Source organism: Parus major, chromosome 2 (assembly GCF_001522545.3).
Source record: "Parus major isolate Abel chromosome 2, Parus_major1.1, whole genome shotgun sequence".
Classification (NCBI taxonomy): Eukaryota; Metazoa; Chordata; class Aves; order Passeriformes; family Paridae; genus Parus; species Parus major.
In genome coordinates this window covers 54,598,850-54,616,572 of record NC_031769.1, presented here as the reverse complement: position 1 = coordinate 54,616,572, position 17,723 = coordinate 54,598,850, and the positions used below count along the sequence as shown (strand labels likewise).

The 17,723-nt window shown below is 35.4% G+C and overlaps 1 protein-coding gene across 23 annotated transcripts in view; it reads right to left on the bottom strand.

Moving 5' to 3' along the window:
* Positions 1-17,723, bottom strand: part of LRRFIP2 (LRR binding FLII interacting protein 2) — a 55,422-nt gene that overhangs the window by 19,742 nt on the left and 17,957 nt on the right. For 9 of the 23 annotated variants that reach the window (XM_015618652.3, XM_015618650.3, XM_015618656.2 and 6 more), the window contains 7 exons: positions 17,595-17,645; positions 13,038-13,091; positions 11,845-11,910; positions 7,348-7,422; positions 6,534-6,581; positions 4,851-4,904; positions 2,238-2,345 (listed from right to left, as the gene is read on the bottom strand). The exons of 6 other annotated variants lie outside the window; for them this stretch is intronic. In XM_015618652.3, coding sequence (XP_015474138.1) covers positions 2,238-2,345; positions 4,851-4,904; positions 6,534-6,581; positions 7,348-7,422; positions 11,845-11,910; positions 13,038-13,091; positions 17,595-17,645 — 456 coding nt within the window. Of the gene's footprint in view, positions 1-2,237; positions 2,346-4,850; positions 4,905-6,533; positions 6,582-7,347; positions 7,423-9,310; positions 9,327-11,844; positions 11,911-12,676; positions 12,712-13,037; positions 13,092-17,594; positions 17,646-17,723 lie in introns of all 23 variants that reach the window. 8 more of the 23 variants (XM_033512012.1, XM_033512013.1, XM_015618653.2 and 5 more) reach the window with 7 other exon arrangements.

The window sequence follows — 17,723 nt, the reverse complement described above, 5'->3', positions numbered from 1 at the left end:
CAATTAAAAAAAATCCCTATCTTTGCATAGATCAAGACAGAAAAAACAATATTCAGCCTAAAAAAGTAGTTCTTGCCTCAATTTCAAAATAAGTAACTGCTTGTAAAATACAAGCCAGAAACTTTTCTTTAAAGCTTTTGAAATGTCATTACCAGTACTGAGCAACAAAACATGTTTTACTATTTTAAATTTCATCAGAGTAATCACTACAATATTTGGTGACATAACAGATGTAAAGCTTCATGCAGGTACACTTAAGGCAGTCAGTGACAGCAGTGTGAATGCCCTTGTCAACATAAAACACATCTGTACTTTCAATCTCTTTAGTGTCACCTGTGATTACATCACAATAAAACTGGTTAAGGTGAAAGCCTATAACTAAAGTGTACTAAGTAAAAGCAATCTACTAGATAATTTCAATTCAAGTTTTCTTTATGTACTGAAGACTAATAACTACCATACTCCCTTCTTACTTAGGAAACTGCTAGTGCAAAATTGTATTGTAGATGTCCACATTTTCTACATTTCTATTAATCAAAATAGGTGGGATTAGACACATGTTTAGTACGGTATCTCACGTATCTTGCTTCTCAAAGAACACCTGTTTTTGCTCTATGCCAGGGAAAAGAGTTTTGGAAGTCTACTGCAATCACAGAAGAAACAAACACTATTTTATATTTCTCCTTTTCCTCCTATTGTTCTGTTTTCTCCTACAGTTTCTACAAAACCAACACTCCTTCTTCATGACAAATTCACCACCTCCAATAATGTACTGAAATTACAGATAGCAAATATTTGTCACCAGTATGATGACAGAATCATGTGAAGAATCCAGTTGATCTGGAGGATACATTTAGGCTAGCTGAAATCAAAATATAAATTTTGCACCTAATAATAAATAATGATGATGACACAAGCAACTGAGAAGGCAGCATAAACTACCAGTCTCAGTCTCCACATTTCTTTTAGCAGAGCATTAATTTTGGGAAGTCAGCTTTATTATGGGAAAAAAAAAAGTGCTAAAGTTTAAGCCGGAGAAATAATTAGTCTCTCATGATTTGAGAATGTAAGATGATAAATAATAAGTATTATAACAACTTATACAGCAGTGTAACAGTATTAAAATATCATCTAAATGCAAAGTCACAGAAAGTGGTTGTGAGAGTACTCTAGCTCTCAGTCTCACATTCAAAGCAGAATCACAGCCAATAGTCCAGGACCACTGTGGCTTGATCTAGCAAAGTCTCACCAGCTCCTGAAAAAAGAGGCTCTCCAGCCTGCTGTAACCTGACAGACTGCAACAATAACATCCTTGTGGAGCTTCTTGAAGTCTCATCTGAAGTCCTAAACTGCAGCATGAGCTTGCTGGCCCTTGTTGCACTGCTTGGCAAGTGTACAAAGACTCTGGCTCTCACCTAAGCAAGCACTTACACACTGCTGATCACCACACAGCACTCCTTTTGTTCAACTAAATAAACACAGTGCTCTCAGTCTCTCTACCTACTGCATGCACTAACCCTAATTTCAAAAGATGTACCTAAGAACAGAAATTTGCCTTTTTTTCTCCATGCTATTAAACACAGTAATTTTGCCTGCAAGTAACAAGAATTTTTAGAACTTAGAGCAGCAAGAAAGAGAAGGTGGTTAGTTTTGGTATAAACAAAGTTTTTTGCCTAAAGGGAGTTGCACAGGAAAACCACCACAATAATTTTACTGTAACACCATCTGTTGATTGACATGGGATTCCATAGGAGTGCATAGCCAACAAGGAGTGCTTCAGTAATGGATTCTGATAAAATCTCATACATGATGAAGGAACACTAAAATGCTGTAATGTGGGCACAGTTCTAAGTATTTTTGACACTGAAAGAAGTAATAGTATTCCGAAAGTACTCAAAACACCCCTAGCATTGTTAATTTCTTTAAGAAAAGAATGTAAAATGTTTGGGTCTGTAAGATACTGTTACGCTTATCACACACACACAAAAATGTTAAGTGTTACACTTGTCACATGCTTCTAGCTTCAAAGCAAAATCTCCATTGAAATAAAGCAGCATGCTTTTTAAAAAGTCACACAGTACATTTTTTACATGAAAACAAGCCCCAACCCCACAATAAACCTATTTGCAATTCAGGAATTTAGAATGCTTTTACAGTATTTACTCTTTCAGAATATGAAAAGAAAATCCATAGTTTTGCTACATTCACCACAGGGTAAATAACAGCATTACACTCACACTATTCAAAACTTGGCCATCATCTGCATCAGAAACAATGCTTCCCCTGCGGTTGGAACGACTAAAATAGTCAGCAGTAGTTTCACTTTGATCAGAAAAATCGGAGGACTTCAAAAGATAAGGAGAAGGTGAAAGAGAACTGAAGATGACACCACTGAATGAACAAAATTTATTAAAAATCCAAAGATCCTACCTTAAATCTCTGTTATTGCACTAAAAACAATGAACATTTATTATTGATTCATTTTCCTCAAATTAGAGTAATATAAAAAAAACATACAACCAGATACCAAAGGATTTAGTACTAATTTAGGTTCAAACACAAAATATAAAAAAATAAAAAAAAGTTTGCAGATAATAAAAGACAGATTATATAAAATGATAAATAAAAATTATTATTTTTCTCTACAACTGTTGTCATTTTTCAAATCAACCCAAACCCAACAGTGCTAGTTATAATCTGGACTTTTTCTCATTCCTAAGTTTAAGATGTCTTACACTAGAAGGCAAAGTTACTCCCCAAAGATGTGTGTCAGGCACCAAAAAGGTGGGGAAAAAATGCTAGTGCTATACATTTCTTGTTAAAAAAGGCAAAATATATCTAAGCACAATACAGCAATTACATCTGCCATGGAAATTCGAGAAATATTCAACTGAAAAACATTAGGCATGTAAAACACAGTATTTAATGGGAAGAATGGGTCTATCATAAGCTTACTGATAACATTCTACTTCAAAAGGCAGAGAATTAAAACTAAATACAATCACAGTGATTACTGGAGAAAAAACTTCTTATATGAACCATTGGAAAAGATATTGTCCTCATCCAATTCTCACCATTTCAAAAAATAAAATTCTTTATACTTGATGTATGTCTAGCCTCATTCTGATCAAAAGATAAGTGAGATGGATAAAAGTTATATATATAACTGGTATACAAAAACTAGTTTACTGATGAACACCTGGCTCAGATTATGCTGTTTTAGGACTACAGAATTTGTATTTGTTGTCACTGCTATGTTATGTTCTATTTCTCTGACAACAAATTTTCCAGCTATTTTCCAGCTACATCTATATTTAAAATAGTATCTTAATCTTCATTAAATGTAGCTAGGCAGGTATATTTTGGTAGTTGGAAATTTGGCTAAACTTTCCTATGCACTTGCATTTCACAAAATATAAAGGTACTGAAGAGAATTCTTCATATTTTTTATGATTACAGCAAAAGAACAAACAACTCGAGCCACAATTTGTTACAAAACTGTTCTTTCATTCAAAATCCACTTTGCTGTTGAGAAGTCCATATACCTGATAAACTTTGATGTCTCTCCTTCTATACTTTTTGTACTCTTAGTATCTTTCCCAATAGGTTCATCAAAACTGATACATTCTAAGATGGAGAAGCATCATACAGTTTCCCACAAGTTCTGTCTTTTCCATCTTTCCTACATCCTTGATCTTTTAAATTCCTGAGAGTACTAAACTGACTTCAAATGCATTATCCAGAGCAAAACCAAAATACAAGTCACAGAAACAATAGGAAATGAATGTTAAATTATTCATAAGATTTTTATTTCAACTGCTTTTCAGGATTATGTCATTAAACAAATACTTTGAACTCTATTAAGCATTCACTAGTGTGAATGAATGTACCTTGGCATTATTGGTATAACATATACATAGTGAGATCTGATATATACATATATTCCTATATATCTGAAAGTATATACTTCTAAGAAATTAATCTCAGTGTTAAGAAAAACTAAAGAGACAAGTTTCCACAGTGCAAGAGACCACACATATGTATGTCAATATCTGTTAGGTATGTTAGGTTTTGAAACTTCATAAAGCAACAGCAAAATTACCCATTTCCTACATCCTCTAAAAATTCACTCTGATATTTCTTGTAGCTAAAAATATTTGTTTCTGGTTTTATTTGTTTAGTACCTATAACACTGTTAATATATGAGAAATTTACAAAAGGACAGAACATTTCAATTTAGCTCATCCTAGAACACTGACCACTTGTTTGTTTTGTGTAGCGTGACAAATGAGCAGCTGTATCAATGAAACTTAGACAATTGTTCTGTGGCAGAAGCAAAATAAAGCTCTTTAAAATCACTTTGCAGCACAAAAGACAACTTTAGACTGACACTTCTAATGCAATACAGACCAAGAACAAATTTATCTCATTTTGGATACTGGTTACCATAAAAATGAGCAAACTTTTTACTCCATGATACAACAGTTTCCATTAATCCTCTTCCCTGAAAGAAAGACTTTTCCACATATATTATATAGTATGTTTCATGTGCTTGCCCCATGTATGATATAGGGTGCTAACCCCAATGATGTATACTTCAGTTACTAGTTGTTTATTACAAACATTAAAAAGACATTTATAAAAACAAATTCCTTCTACAGTTTACTGTCTTACTGCTAAAAATGTACATCTAGCTAAAAATCACATCACTGACAAGTCAAAACTTCTTATGTGGAATGGAAAAATCAAATCTGTGTGTGGGTCAGTAAAACAATCCCAAGTGGACATACTCATATCTGCTGATGTGTTAATATCAAAGCATTCAGCAAATCGTGCATAGGAATGCTCACCACAGGACTACTTCGAACTGAGCTTGCTCTTGAAGAATAACTGTATTCAGATGGCTAAAGAAAAGTTATGAAGAACATTTTCACAACTTTCATAGATTTTTGTCTGCAGAAAACAAAGATAATGAAAGAAACAACCAAATGCCTATTACACTAAGAGTGCAAGAATTATTTGAGTTATGTCATCCATGACCACACAACAAGGCCTGGGAAAGAAGGAATGAAGTACCACATATATCCAGTCTCAGCCATTATCATGCCACACTCATACACTGCAATTCTTATGCACAGTCATGTACTCTCTTATCCCATCTATGTGTTTCCAGTTAGTAGCATACTTTTTGTGTAAAAAAAAGAATTTAAAGATTCTCAGCAGCATTTATTATTTACTACTAGGCATGTCTATTTCCATGCATCACTAAGGATTCCCTAGAAAAACAGCCAAATAGTTAAAAAAAACAAAACTAACTATTTGCATAATTAAACATTTAAATTGCTATTTGTTTTTAACTGCTCTGAAACCTGAAGAAGTTTTAACACCCTGGGAACTGAAGCTATATTGTACACTTGCTGGTTTTGTATTACACTCACCCATGCATGCTCTCCTTAAAGAGCTATGTTTAAAGGTGCAAGGCTGAAATCTATTTAAGTAATGGATAATAAAAGTAGCTCTGAGAAAAATAACTTTAAAATAAAAAAAATTTACCATTTCATGCTGCTTTGCCTTCCCTATGAAGAAACCTCTAACAGAAATTAGAATTATATGTATATCACAGTTATATGTAATAACAGTCTTTAAAGTCTTGTTCTCTCACTGAATCGTCTAACGTTTTCTTGAGAACATGCACAAAGCCAAAAAACCTAAATCATCTGTTTGTAATCAAACTGCAAAAGAAAATCTCACTAATCAAAAATACTACATAATATTTTATGATTTTTTACATAGGTTTAGCATGTCTCTAAATGGCAGTGTAAGATGGATTTGAACTACTATAGCAGCAAAAGGCATAAAGTTTCAGATGTTCATGTCACTGTTTAAAGAAAAATTTTTGTAAAGCTCTATTGGCCATTCTTATGGCACTACCAGCTACTCTTTATTTTGTAAAGATTCAGATTAAGTTTTCATGCTATTGCATTTTTTTATTTTTATTAAATTTAAATATGGCATCCTATTTAAAAGTATTCAAGGTGTATTTACCACAAACTTCAGTGATCTCCTGATTTCCATCCAAATGCTCAACTTTTAAAAACACTTTCTTTAGTATTACACATGCAGTTATTTAGTATGCTTGAATTAACTTGTCCTAACCCCTGTGTTCTTCAATATCATTGCTGCATTCACCATTATGCTCGTCTGTAAAAAGAGCAGCAAAATACCAACTACTAAAATCCTTTAAGGAGCCAATTTCACAATGCTAAGAAAATTAAACTAAATACCTCCAGAAAATAATACACAAAAAATGCAACTCTAAAAATATCCAAAAAATGTACACATAACACTGTCAAGCCTCATGGCCATACAATACAAATTTAAGGCAACCATGCAAACGGTGCTTACAAAAGAAATGGATACGTCTTATCAAACCAGTGTTTAAAGAAGACACCTATGAAGAAAAGTGTAATTTTATATTTACATTGGGCCATTCAAACATCTAAAGACATGATATTATTTTACATTGTACTAACCCTGTAACTTCTAGTTGGTGCCACTGGATCACTGTATAGAGAAGATGACTATAACGTGAAGAACAGAACAAGTCAAATACTTTTTCTGCATAAATACTTTTATTTATTATTATAAATATTTTATTATGTTCTATATTCCACAAAAGTCCTAAAGATTTAAATACTAAACTTTTATCTATCTATAGTAGATAGAAACTTTAAATAGAGTGAAAGAGTCTCCAGGAAACCCGCTATCTCTGAAATAAATTGAAACATTATTAAACCAATCTAGTATTTTTGCAAGTTTTGCAAGTAGTGCAGAAAAGAGTGAAAAAATTAAGTAGTTCTCAAACAACATGTCAGTTTCCTCTAGCTAGTTATTTAAACTTTGCCATGACCACAGCTGCAGGTACTGAAAGATTTTATTCATCTCGTCACATATCAGTGTTTTATCATTTATATTAAGATGGAAAAAAGTACCGCAATGGTGCTAAACATTTAAGACATTTTTTTTTTGGTATTAAAAGTCAGGAATTTCAAACAGCAACTGTCACAGCTGCTGGTTGTTTTCTGTATATCATACAGAATAATGAAACAGAACTTATTTTAAATTTAAAACCTCACATGCACCAAGGAACAAAGTAACCTGCATGTTATACATTAATTTTTTAAAACACAACCCTTACAAGCAAAAAATACAACTGTTACCACTTTAAACTGAAATGATTGCAAGTTTCATAGAGAGATAAGTTAGTATCATATGGCATAAGTAAGAAAAACCACATATATGTATTTTTTATAAATAATTAAATTAATATAGAAACAGGAGACAGACCCAAACATGGTAGGAAGGAACTGGTTTACTATATCCAAGCCTGCTATAGTTTCTTTGATCATAGTAAATTCCACTCTGAGGGGTGAGAAAGAAAAGAGAGAAAATAAAGATTGCATCTCTAGATTTTGAAAACAAAAGTTTCATCTTAACATTGCCCAAGTGTTTCCCAAGCCTAGAACTTATGCAGAATGCTGTAAAGTTTTCCCTACTGCTAACCCCAAATCCATGTAGCTTCATTAAGTAAAAAGCCCCCAAACTACTATGTACTCCGTATATCAGCATTATCTGTATTTCTAATGCCACGCTCAAACAAAATAATAAATAGTTTTGGTATTTTTCCTCCATAATAAATAAGAAAACTCCAAAAGCTTGACAAGAGCAGCAAGAAATACATAAAAACTATAGTTTACAAGACTTGCTAATAATTAGTACAATTGTTTACTTTTATCTTCTTTTCATTAGATACCATCATGAATCAAAACAGTTTGGGGAGAGAGAAGGACAGAAATCCCTAATAACTGAATTTGGGCTTGATGTTTATGTGATAGCAGCATAGCCTGTATCCTACCACTATTTTATACACCAAGTATGCATACTGGAAGTCTACAAATTATATTCTGGCTTATTTCTCTTGGGTTTTGACACTTGCTACACAAATTGCATATATATGCACGTGTGAGGCAAAAAATTGATGCACACATACAAGAAAGAAAAACCAGACAGATAAAAACATGGCAAAAAGTAGTAGCTGCAGAATACAGCACCTCTTATCTCAATAGGCAACAAAAAGAAGAAATATTCTTATTACTCATTTGTTTAGGAACTAACGGAACAGGAAAACAGCACTTCAAAAACACATGGGGAAACGCTGTAATACATTAAGTAAATACAAAATTACTTCAGCCCAGTCTCAACACAAACATCCACTGCTGTTCTGACAGGGGCAAGCCCCAAACGCAATTGCTAATTCACCAGTACCAAAAGCTGTATGAAAAATTACATCCAAAATGTTTAATTTATTGACACTATTCCCTTGTTAAGCACCAAACTTTCTGGAATAGTTTCTGCACAATCAAAATAATCCCCATGCCCTTCTCAATATACCACTGGATTAACATCAAGGTCTGTGGCAAATTCAATCTGCTGTACATCTACATTCAAAATGTTTCTAACTATCTGATAGGGGCCAAAGTGGGAGTAGTAAAATATATATCTCCATCCTGACTGAATAAACTTTAATCCAGAGAAGTGCCACCTTCAAATAGTTCCAAGAGCCTTTCCCAGGCCTTCAGCAGAACAAGAGTTCTAGTAATCTGATTCCATTGATGGTATTAAACCGATACGAACACAGTTTCAAACACAAATTGAGGTCAGAATCGAAATATGAGCTTTCTGTTTTCCTAAAAACATTTATGCAAATGTCAGGAAGCTAAAAAATTTATCCATGACACTATACACTTTGTATATTTATAATGAATATTATACTAGAAAACTAACCAATAAACGTTTATGGGAATAAAGAGCTTCCCCCTTTCAACTTGGAGATTAAATGTAAGCATAACTCTAAGAATAAAATTCAGATAATTAATACTACTATATTAAAGCATCTTCAATCTTAAAATATAAAGAAGACAGACATAATAATTTAAGGATTTTATCATCTAAAACAGAAAAAAACCCAGGAAATTCTAACTACAGAATTAGAAAAAAAAATTGGCCATGCTTCTATCACTATAGTGAAGTGAAACTATAATCAACCCTATTCTCTTTAACATAAGCTTGGCTTAAAGCTAGTGCTCCCATTTCACAAAAAAATTTAAACCAATAAACAAACTAAAGAAGCTCAACAGTACAAACTAATTTAAGCACTATATTGTGTTTGCCTATCTGCTAGCTAATTCAGTTAACATTGCTGTTTAAAAAAACACATCTTTTTAAGCTGCTTAATTCCTTTTGGTGATACTTGATGCTTGCCTTTTCTTAAGAAACACACAGATTTTATGTGACATAATACCACCGAAAATGTCATGCAATTTACTATCACTTCATAAAAATATTAAAGAAGTCTTTTAAGTAAAGATATACAAACCAGCTGCTTTTCTTCAGGACTGAAATAGCTTTTCATTAGATTAAATTAAATTTTCTGTGTAGCAATAGAGAATACAAATAGATGCATACACACTTTTTCCCCTAAGGATGTCCTCCAAGTCTAATCTGTATGTCACTTTACCACAATGTTTAGAAATAACTAAATAGTAGAAAGTGCTCACTGTAAGACAGTTGACTTCTCCCTGAAAAAAAATTATACCTAGAGTCTACAGAAAGTGTTAGAATTACAAAACTATTCTAGATCTGAACATATGATAGTACAATTATATACTTTTTAAAGTCAAGAATTTGAAGTCACTAGTTAGTATCATTACACCTTAGAAACGAACCACAAAACAGTCTTCACTCTAAGACATGCAAAGTATTAATATACAGGGACCAAATATCTTGCAGATCTATCCTTAGTGTTGTCATATTAAAGAAAATTAAATAAAGTGAAAATCACAACAGTTAAAGTTAAATTGCTTTTTTTTCAAAGAATGACTAAAAAAACTTACAGGAAAACCACAATAAAACATATTCCACTGATTATGAAAATTTAAACATGAAGGAATATCCATTTATCCAGATCTAAAGTGCTTTCTGAGGCTGGACCACTTAATAAAAACTAATCCTTTTCCTCAGCAGCATCCCAGTTTATGAAAAGTGACATAATTTTGGACAGCACTACCCTATGTGAAATATTTCATGTGATTTTAGTAACAGAATTTTATAATAATTAAGTCAAGCTCATATGGTAGATTTCATTAAACTGAGACAGCGTTTACAAGGCTCTGTAACAAAAAAAGGCTCATCTCCACACAGGAAAAGCAGTCTACAGGATCATCAGCCTCTTTGTTGAGCTCTGCTCATCATGATGCAATGACCTTCAGAGCACTTTACAGGCTCAGGAAGGTCACTGCCTACAGTGTACAGGACATGAAAGACTTTACAGGTGGAAGGGGAAATAGTATTTTGCAATCAGGGAGAAATTAAAGGTGGGGATAGAGGAATTAAGTGTTTTTGGGAGGAGTAAGTGTGTGAAAAAGAAGGAACAGCATGATGAAAGGGCCAGATTTGTATGAAGAGAATGGGAGTCTACCAGACTTGGCATCTCTTATGAATACTAATAAAAACAGTTTGGTAATAATAGTTTAGCCAGTGTCCCATGTTTCTTGTCACTCAATAACAGCAAAATTTGTGAAGTTTATGCTTACTTTTTTTCAACTTAGAAACCTTAAATTTGCATAGCAAGCTTGTTTTTTTCCAGTTAATTAAAAAATTTCACAGGTATTTTGACTGTAGGTAATGCACAATACAAAACATAATTTAATATCAACCAAGGCCTACTTGCAACAAAATAGAAAAAAGAAACTGAAGGTATCTTGAAAATATTGCATTATATAGAAGTAGCATGCTGCAGTATTGCCCAGTGTAATTTTCAAAATGAGGGGTAATGAGAGGATTGCAAGAAAAAATATTTTTGTCTATTGTTACATCTGCAAATTTCTTCTAGACATCAAATTAACACCAGAAATTCCCTGGATTTAGATTTTATATTTGTTTAAAAGTTAATGTAGCCCAGATTTAACTAATATTATTTCATACTGTATTTATATAATCTCAATCGTTCAAATATATCCAATATTAACAATATATTAAATGGTATTTTAATATTGTAGATGTAATTTAGAGACTATGGTCCCTTTTTGTGATACTAAAGATATCACCCACAGGACCCATAGGTCACTACCAGTTTTAATCAACACAACTATTTATTTTTTAAAACACTTTCTGTCTTTAATTATTACCTCTGATAAGCAACCCTGCTATCAGAGAATGAAGACAGATCACTCAGACACTTATCATCCTGACATTTAACAGTTTAACTGTCTACTAAAAAATGTTTAACTTGACTAAACTAGGAATACCACAAACATACAGAAATACCTTACTATATAGTAAGGCCTTACTTACTAGACCTTACTAGATATACAGAAATACATTACTGTATTTCAGCCTTGTCTGTTGTTCTAAAATCACTGAAGAGAAAAATGTTTCCTGTTGTACCTATGTGTTTGTACCTATCAAGGCTGATGGACAACCTTTTTCCATGGTATTTTACTTCTCTACTGGGGACACTGGGAGAGAGGGACTGAAGAGATGAATTCACTTTACACCTGTAAGTGTTCTGTCTTGAAGATAACTTCACTTAGCACTTTGTTTCAGCACTCACATTTGCTATCACAAAGTACTTGATTACAACAATCATTGCAGCAGTTCTATTAATGCCATTTTCTTTAAGCATGCTTTAAGCAAACTACTGCTTTGGTAAGTAGACACAGAAAATGTTACAATGTGAACTCATCACATTCTAAATAAAAAGCATGCTCATTCCAGGTTACACACCACAAGATCTCTCCTTTTGGAGGTACTTGCTCTGCTCCTGTGAGATGCACTGATGTCTGGGAAACTCTTGAGAACAAAGTTATAAAAACATATCAAGATATGAAATAATTTTTTAAATTTAATTCTATTACTCTTCACTGAATGACAAAAAAATAACCAAGGCAGTCAAAGAAATACTAAGTAAATCCCAAAAAAGAGCTTAGTTATCTGCCCAATTCAAACCCTCTTAACCCTCTTGTTTAGACAACAGCTGATTACTTAATCCTCATCTTAGCATATTTGATATGTCAGCCAAGACAAGAGCAGATCTGAGCAAATCTATACCAAGTTTCTAAGAACTACACATAGCATATTTTACATATTTTCTTGATAAAGCATTTACTGTTCAAAATTATTTGGTAAAAATACCTGTGCAGCTAATTGCAGAAACACTCCAACACTAGGACTTGCATGACATTACACAAAATTCAGTTAATCAAAAACTACATTTAATTGCAAAGACCTCTTAGCAAGTGACAATCACCTTTTTTTAAAGCCATGCAAAGAAACAGCTCATTCCAACTTCCAAAATACATAAAACCAACCATTTTATTTTAGCAATTTGTCCTTTTCCTGCCCTATACACCCAATCAATGACCAGCTGATTTCTAGGCAGATCTAAGACCAGGAAAATGTTAACATAACCTCAATAAAACCAATCTTTAGCAATATATATATCACCTAAACATGATATGAAAAGAGCCTTTACAATAAATATTTCTGATAGCAGTCTTTGGGATATCTTACATAATTTGGCTAAATTTTTTGCCATTAATGAATAATATATTCCCACCTTCTCAAAGAAAGAGAATCTTGCATCATACCAAACTCTCCATCAAATTGTATCCTAATGCAATGATACTTTTTCTTTCACAAGTACTACAGAAAAACAGTAATATTCAAAGTGCAAGAAAAGACTGGAAGATCGAAATATATTAAAATTAACTACCTTTTTAAGACTGATGGAAATGAAATACCAGATGAACTTAAACACAGTAAGTGACTTAAAATTACTAAAACAGTAAATACTTAGGAGACTTGAAGCTTCATCGTCTCCATTAGAAAAAGAAACCAGACCCCAAAGCTTTTTTAATTTTGATTTGGTTTCTGAAGGCCATGACCAAAAAGAAAAAGTATACAGTTTGAACACAAACCAAATGTGAATGTCGACTGGACTGCTGAGAGTATCTGGCCCTCTCTGCATCTTCCTGAGAAAAAAGAAATGCAGAGTTATCTCATAAAGAAGAAAAAAATTCCTGACACAATACCAGGAAGCCAAAGTGAGCAACATGCTGTTAGCACTTTTAATGCTATGTGTCATTTTGAATAATCCATGGTGGCAAGTAAACTCATTCAAGCCAGAAACGCTCATTTCACCTGATTTGGGCAAGTATCACAAGATATTACATTAGGAGTTGCAAATAAGGCAGGTTAATACAATTAATAATTAGTGCTCAGTAGTCAGTCTTTCTTATGATTAATATATTCATGCAGGAAAAAGGCATAGAATTGTTTAAATTAAGAAATTAAAGGAAAAATAGAGAGCTTTACAAAATTACAAGTACACTAGTAAGAAATGTACCATATAATTATTGGATTCAGATTTTAAGTAATTTACAAAGTTATTTTAGCCATAATAGAAATTATTACTCTCAGTTGCCTCATACGTATTTTGCGTTTTCTTCTCTATTTAGAGGGACAAAGCTTCTTAAAGCAAATTGATTCTTTTTAAGTTCTACAGCTAGTTTTTCTCTACAGTGACAGTGAAAATAATAAACCCAACTCATAATATCTGAGTGATGACAACTAGCTAAGGCACCTTAATATCTTTTGTTCTCTTGAAAGATGAAAGAATGTTCATTTTGGTTCACACAAGAAAATATGTGAGAAGAAGCAAGACAAAAACCACAACAAATTTAAAATTAAAACATATTTCACATGTCATAGGCATCTCAAATTGTTACAGTATGAAAACATATTAAGAATAACCTTAATTTTAAAACTATCCTATCTGGAGGCTGCAACACAGTTCTAAAAGTAGGAATTCTTTCTTAACTTACTTATTTCCTACAGTTTTCAATATGATGAACTATTCTAAAGATTGTAAGCCAGTTATTTATAGAATTACAGGCTTTGCCTCCAGAGCACAGATGGGTATCTAAAGGCTAAAACCAGCTTTCATATTGCTTATGGTAACATGGTTATCATCTGCATTTTCCTTGGATACATTAATTTGTTTAAAACTATTTTACGACTATTCAGTATTCAATAGGCCTATTTAAAACTCTGCCAGACAACTGCCATGGAGGGAAGGTGGGTTCATTTCATAATGACATTTTAGTCTTCCTCTCTATGCTGTTTGTTTTGAGGTCTAAAATGAATGTTCATGCAATTTAACTTTTCAACACAATATAGTTAGATCATTTCCAATTTTAAATATTCTTTGTATCTCTGGTCTAAATGGACAAGTACCTCTTAGTAACATCTGCAGCAGCCAAGAAGAGAGTTTGCTATTTACATAAGACTCCTCTCATTTAGTGGGTAACAAGTCTCTTCCTGACATTCCACCAGTAAATAGAAAGTCTGTGTTAAGTGTTCAGCATATTCAGGTCAGAGGATTATGTACTACAGTACATAATGTTTGTATTGCAAACAGATAGCTGCTGCTGGTATCTATAAACCTCGATTTCTAAAAGTTCAAGTTGGAATTATGCATGTTATCCAACACAGAGGTTACATCTCCAGACCAGGAAAGGAGTGCACATCTGTTCAGAAATCTCCTGCAGCAGATGTGCCTCTTAGGACTGCAAAAGGAAGGTGGCATTCAGTTGAGTGGCATTAATTTTGAGTGAGATTCCTCACAAATACAACCTATGTTCCACATTTTGGAAACCCTTGATCTCAAGCAAAAAGCTTTCAAAGGTACATTCTGCCAAGAAATACAGAAAATATGTTGGTCTTGAGAACATGAGAAGTAACATATGCACAAATATCAGATAGGAAAAGAGACAATAAAGAGTCAATACAACTTTGCAAATAAAATTTTAATGGCAGTCCTTGGACTTCACAACAGAGATCAACTGCCATTGTAGTTTTGACTATCTGAAATGATGGCTAGTCTCAGCTTGTATTACTTAAATCTTGGGGATTCAAAACATTTCCACAGTGAACACTTTCCTAAAAGCCAGTAAAACTCCAGACATCTCCCATATACCCTTTTAAGAGGCACAGGAAGTTTGTGAAAGGAATCCTCTAAAGAAACATTGCAATTAAGTCACAGTCCAGTGCTGGGTAGTATCATGGAAAATCCTATTTTGGGAGGTACTGAAAAACATCTGGGGGACAACTCAGTCATTGGTCACAGCCAGTATGGCTTCATGAGGGGAAAACTCCTGCTTGTCAAACCAAATTTAGTTATACAACAGGATAATCTACCTAGGTGACCTAGAACAGTCAGTAGATTGCATCCTTTTTGACTTCAGCAAAGCTTTGGATACCATTTCCCACAGGATTTTCCTAGACAAAGTGGACTGCACACAGCTGGATAACCATGTTATACAATGAATGAACAGCTGGCTCACAGGCTGGGAACAAAGGGTTGTAATGAATGGGGCTGACATTAGATTGGCATCAGGTCACTGGCAGGGTTCCACAGCCTCATCTTAGGCCCAAGTCCCCTCATAAATGGCTTGGATGCAGAACTCAAGGAACAGCAAGTTTGTCAATGATACAACATGGGAGGAGCTCGAGGGCAGGGAGGCCCCACAGCAAGACCTTGGTAAATCAGAGATGGGCAAGCACCAACCACAGTGTCTTGGTTTGAAAGACAGATGCCTTCCAAGGAAAGCAGGACCCTCCCTTGGAATGGAAAATGTGAACCCCTTCCCTCAAAATTATTATAATGTCGACATTACAGGGCTGTCAGCTAAAGATATGGTAAAAAGAATAACAGTTCTTTACTGTTTATATTTCTATACATGTATATATGCACACATTAAACAAGGCAGACAAACGGCCACAAGGGCAGCAGAAGGAGCAGCAGCACAAGCCCAGTGACGCCTTCTCTGGGCCGCAGGCACTTTCCCCTCCGGTGCAGTTCCGGGCACAGCCGGCAGGGGGGGCTGGTGGCTCCCGGCCAGGCAGGGCGGGTGCGATGATTCCCCCGCGCCGGCAGGGGGCGCTGTGGCGCGGGCCCGGCCGCCTCTCTCCACACGGGCAATGGCCGCGCTGCCGGCGGGAGAGACAGAGCGGGGCTTCAAACACACAAACTCACGGGGGGCAGCCGGTCCCAGTGCCCCTCCAGACAGCAAAATGGGCCACAGCAGGAACCTCAGAGCAGCATGTTGCAACAGCAGAGGCAAGCACACCTGGGGTGGTAAAAAGTATAGCAAAAACTCCAGAGCTATGTGAGGAGCCAGGAGCCACAGGGTATCCTGGTGGGCATATTTAAAGTGCACCAAAAAGCCCAAAGCAGCAGCACTGGGCAGCTGCAGATGGCCTTCTGCAAGCAGCTGCAAGCAAGGACCTGGGAGATGCTCCCTCCAGAGGGTGGTGGAAGTCAGAATCCTGGGTTTTTCCCCTTCAGCACCCAAGCAGGTGGTGAGGGTCCTTTCCACTGAGATTGGGTCTTGAAAAGGTCCAGTTCAACAGCTGCTCTTATGAGCAAAGGCTCGCCCATGGTAAAGAAAAGCAGTGCATGACAAGTCTGCACTGACAGCAAATTCTCCCTGCAGCAGCAGCCCCACTGTCTCCCCTCCAATCCCAAGAGCGAGCAAGGGACAAGCCCAGCCCCTCACCCCCCAGCCAAACTCAGAGTATCTCTACATTCCCCAAGAGAAAGCCCCCCAGGCTAAGAGACTGCAGTCAGCTGCACCCTTCCCCCATCTTGGCCACATCCTTTGTTACTTTCAAGTATCCATTGCTCTCTTAGGCAACAAACAGGAGAGAAAATCCCTAAGAAAGAAAAAAAAAAATGGAACAAATCCCAACTTCCAGCACATACAAAGTTTAACAAGGCCAAGTACTGGATTCTGCACCTGGGATGGGACAACCCTGGATGTACAGACAGACTGGGAAACAAGACACTGGAAAGCAGCACCATGGAAAGGGACCTGGTGGTCCTGGTCGACAGAAAGTTGAATGTGAGTCAGCAGTGCCCGCACAGCCAGGAGGGTCACTCATGTCCTGGGGTGCATCAGGCACAGCATTGCCAGCTGGACAAGGGAGGGGACTGTCCCCTCTGCTCTGCACTGGTGCAGCCTCACCTTGAGTGCTGGGGGCAGCTTTGGGTGCCACAATATGAGAAAGATACAAAACTATTAGAGAATGCCAAAAGGGCAACCAAGATGGTGAAGGGGCTGGAGGGGAAGCTGAATGAGGAGCAGCTGAGGTCAGCCTGTCCAGCCTGGAGGAGACTGAGGGGACTCCTCACTGTAGTACTCAACATCCTCACAAGGGGAAGTAGAGAGGCAGGGACTGATCTCTTCTGTGACAGGACCCAAGGGAACAGGGAGTCAGGGGAGGGGAGGTTAGACCATGTACAAACCGAACTACATACATATAAAATTTATAGGCACATATATAAAAATATATATTTTATACATAACACTTTGAAATGACACACAGCAAACCATTAGTAAATTACTTCTTCCAAAATCCTATGTTAGTTCTCTGAGTGGCAAAACCATGCAAAACAGGTGATTTTAGCCTACCATCCATTTCTGGATATGAGCCCATTTTCTATCATATGAATGCTGAGAAAACTACAGAATGTAAAAAGAAAACCAAACAAAATATTTACTGTATAAATTATAGTCACCACACCAGATTGGATTCTTAAA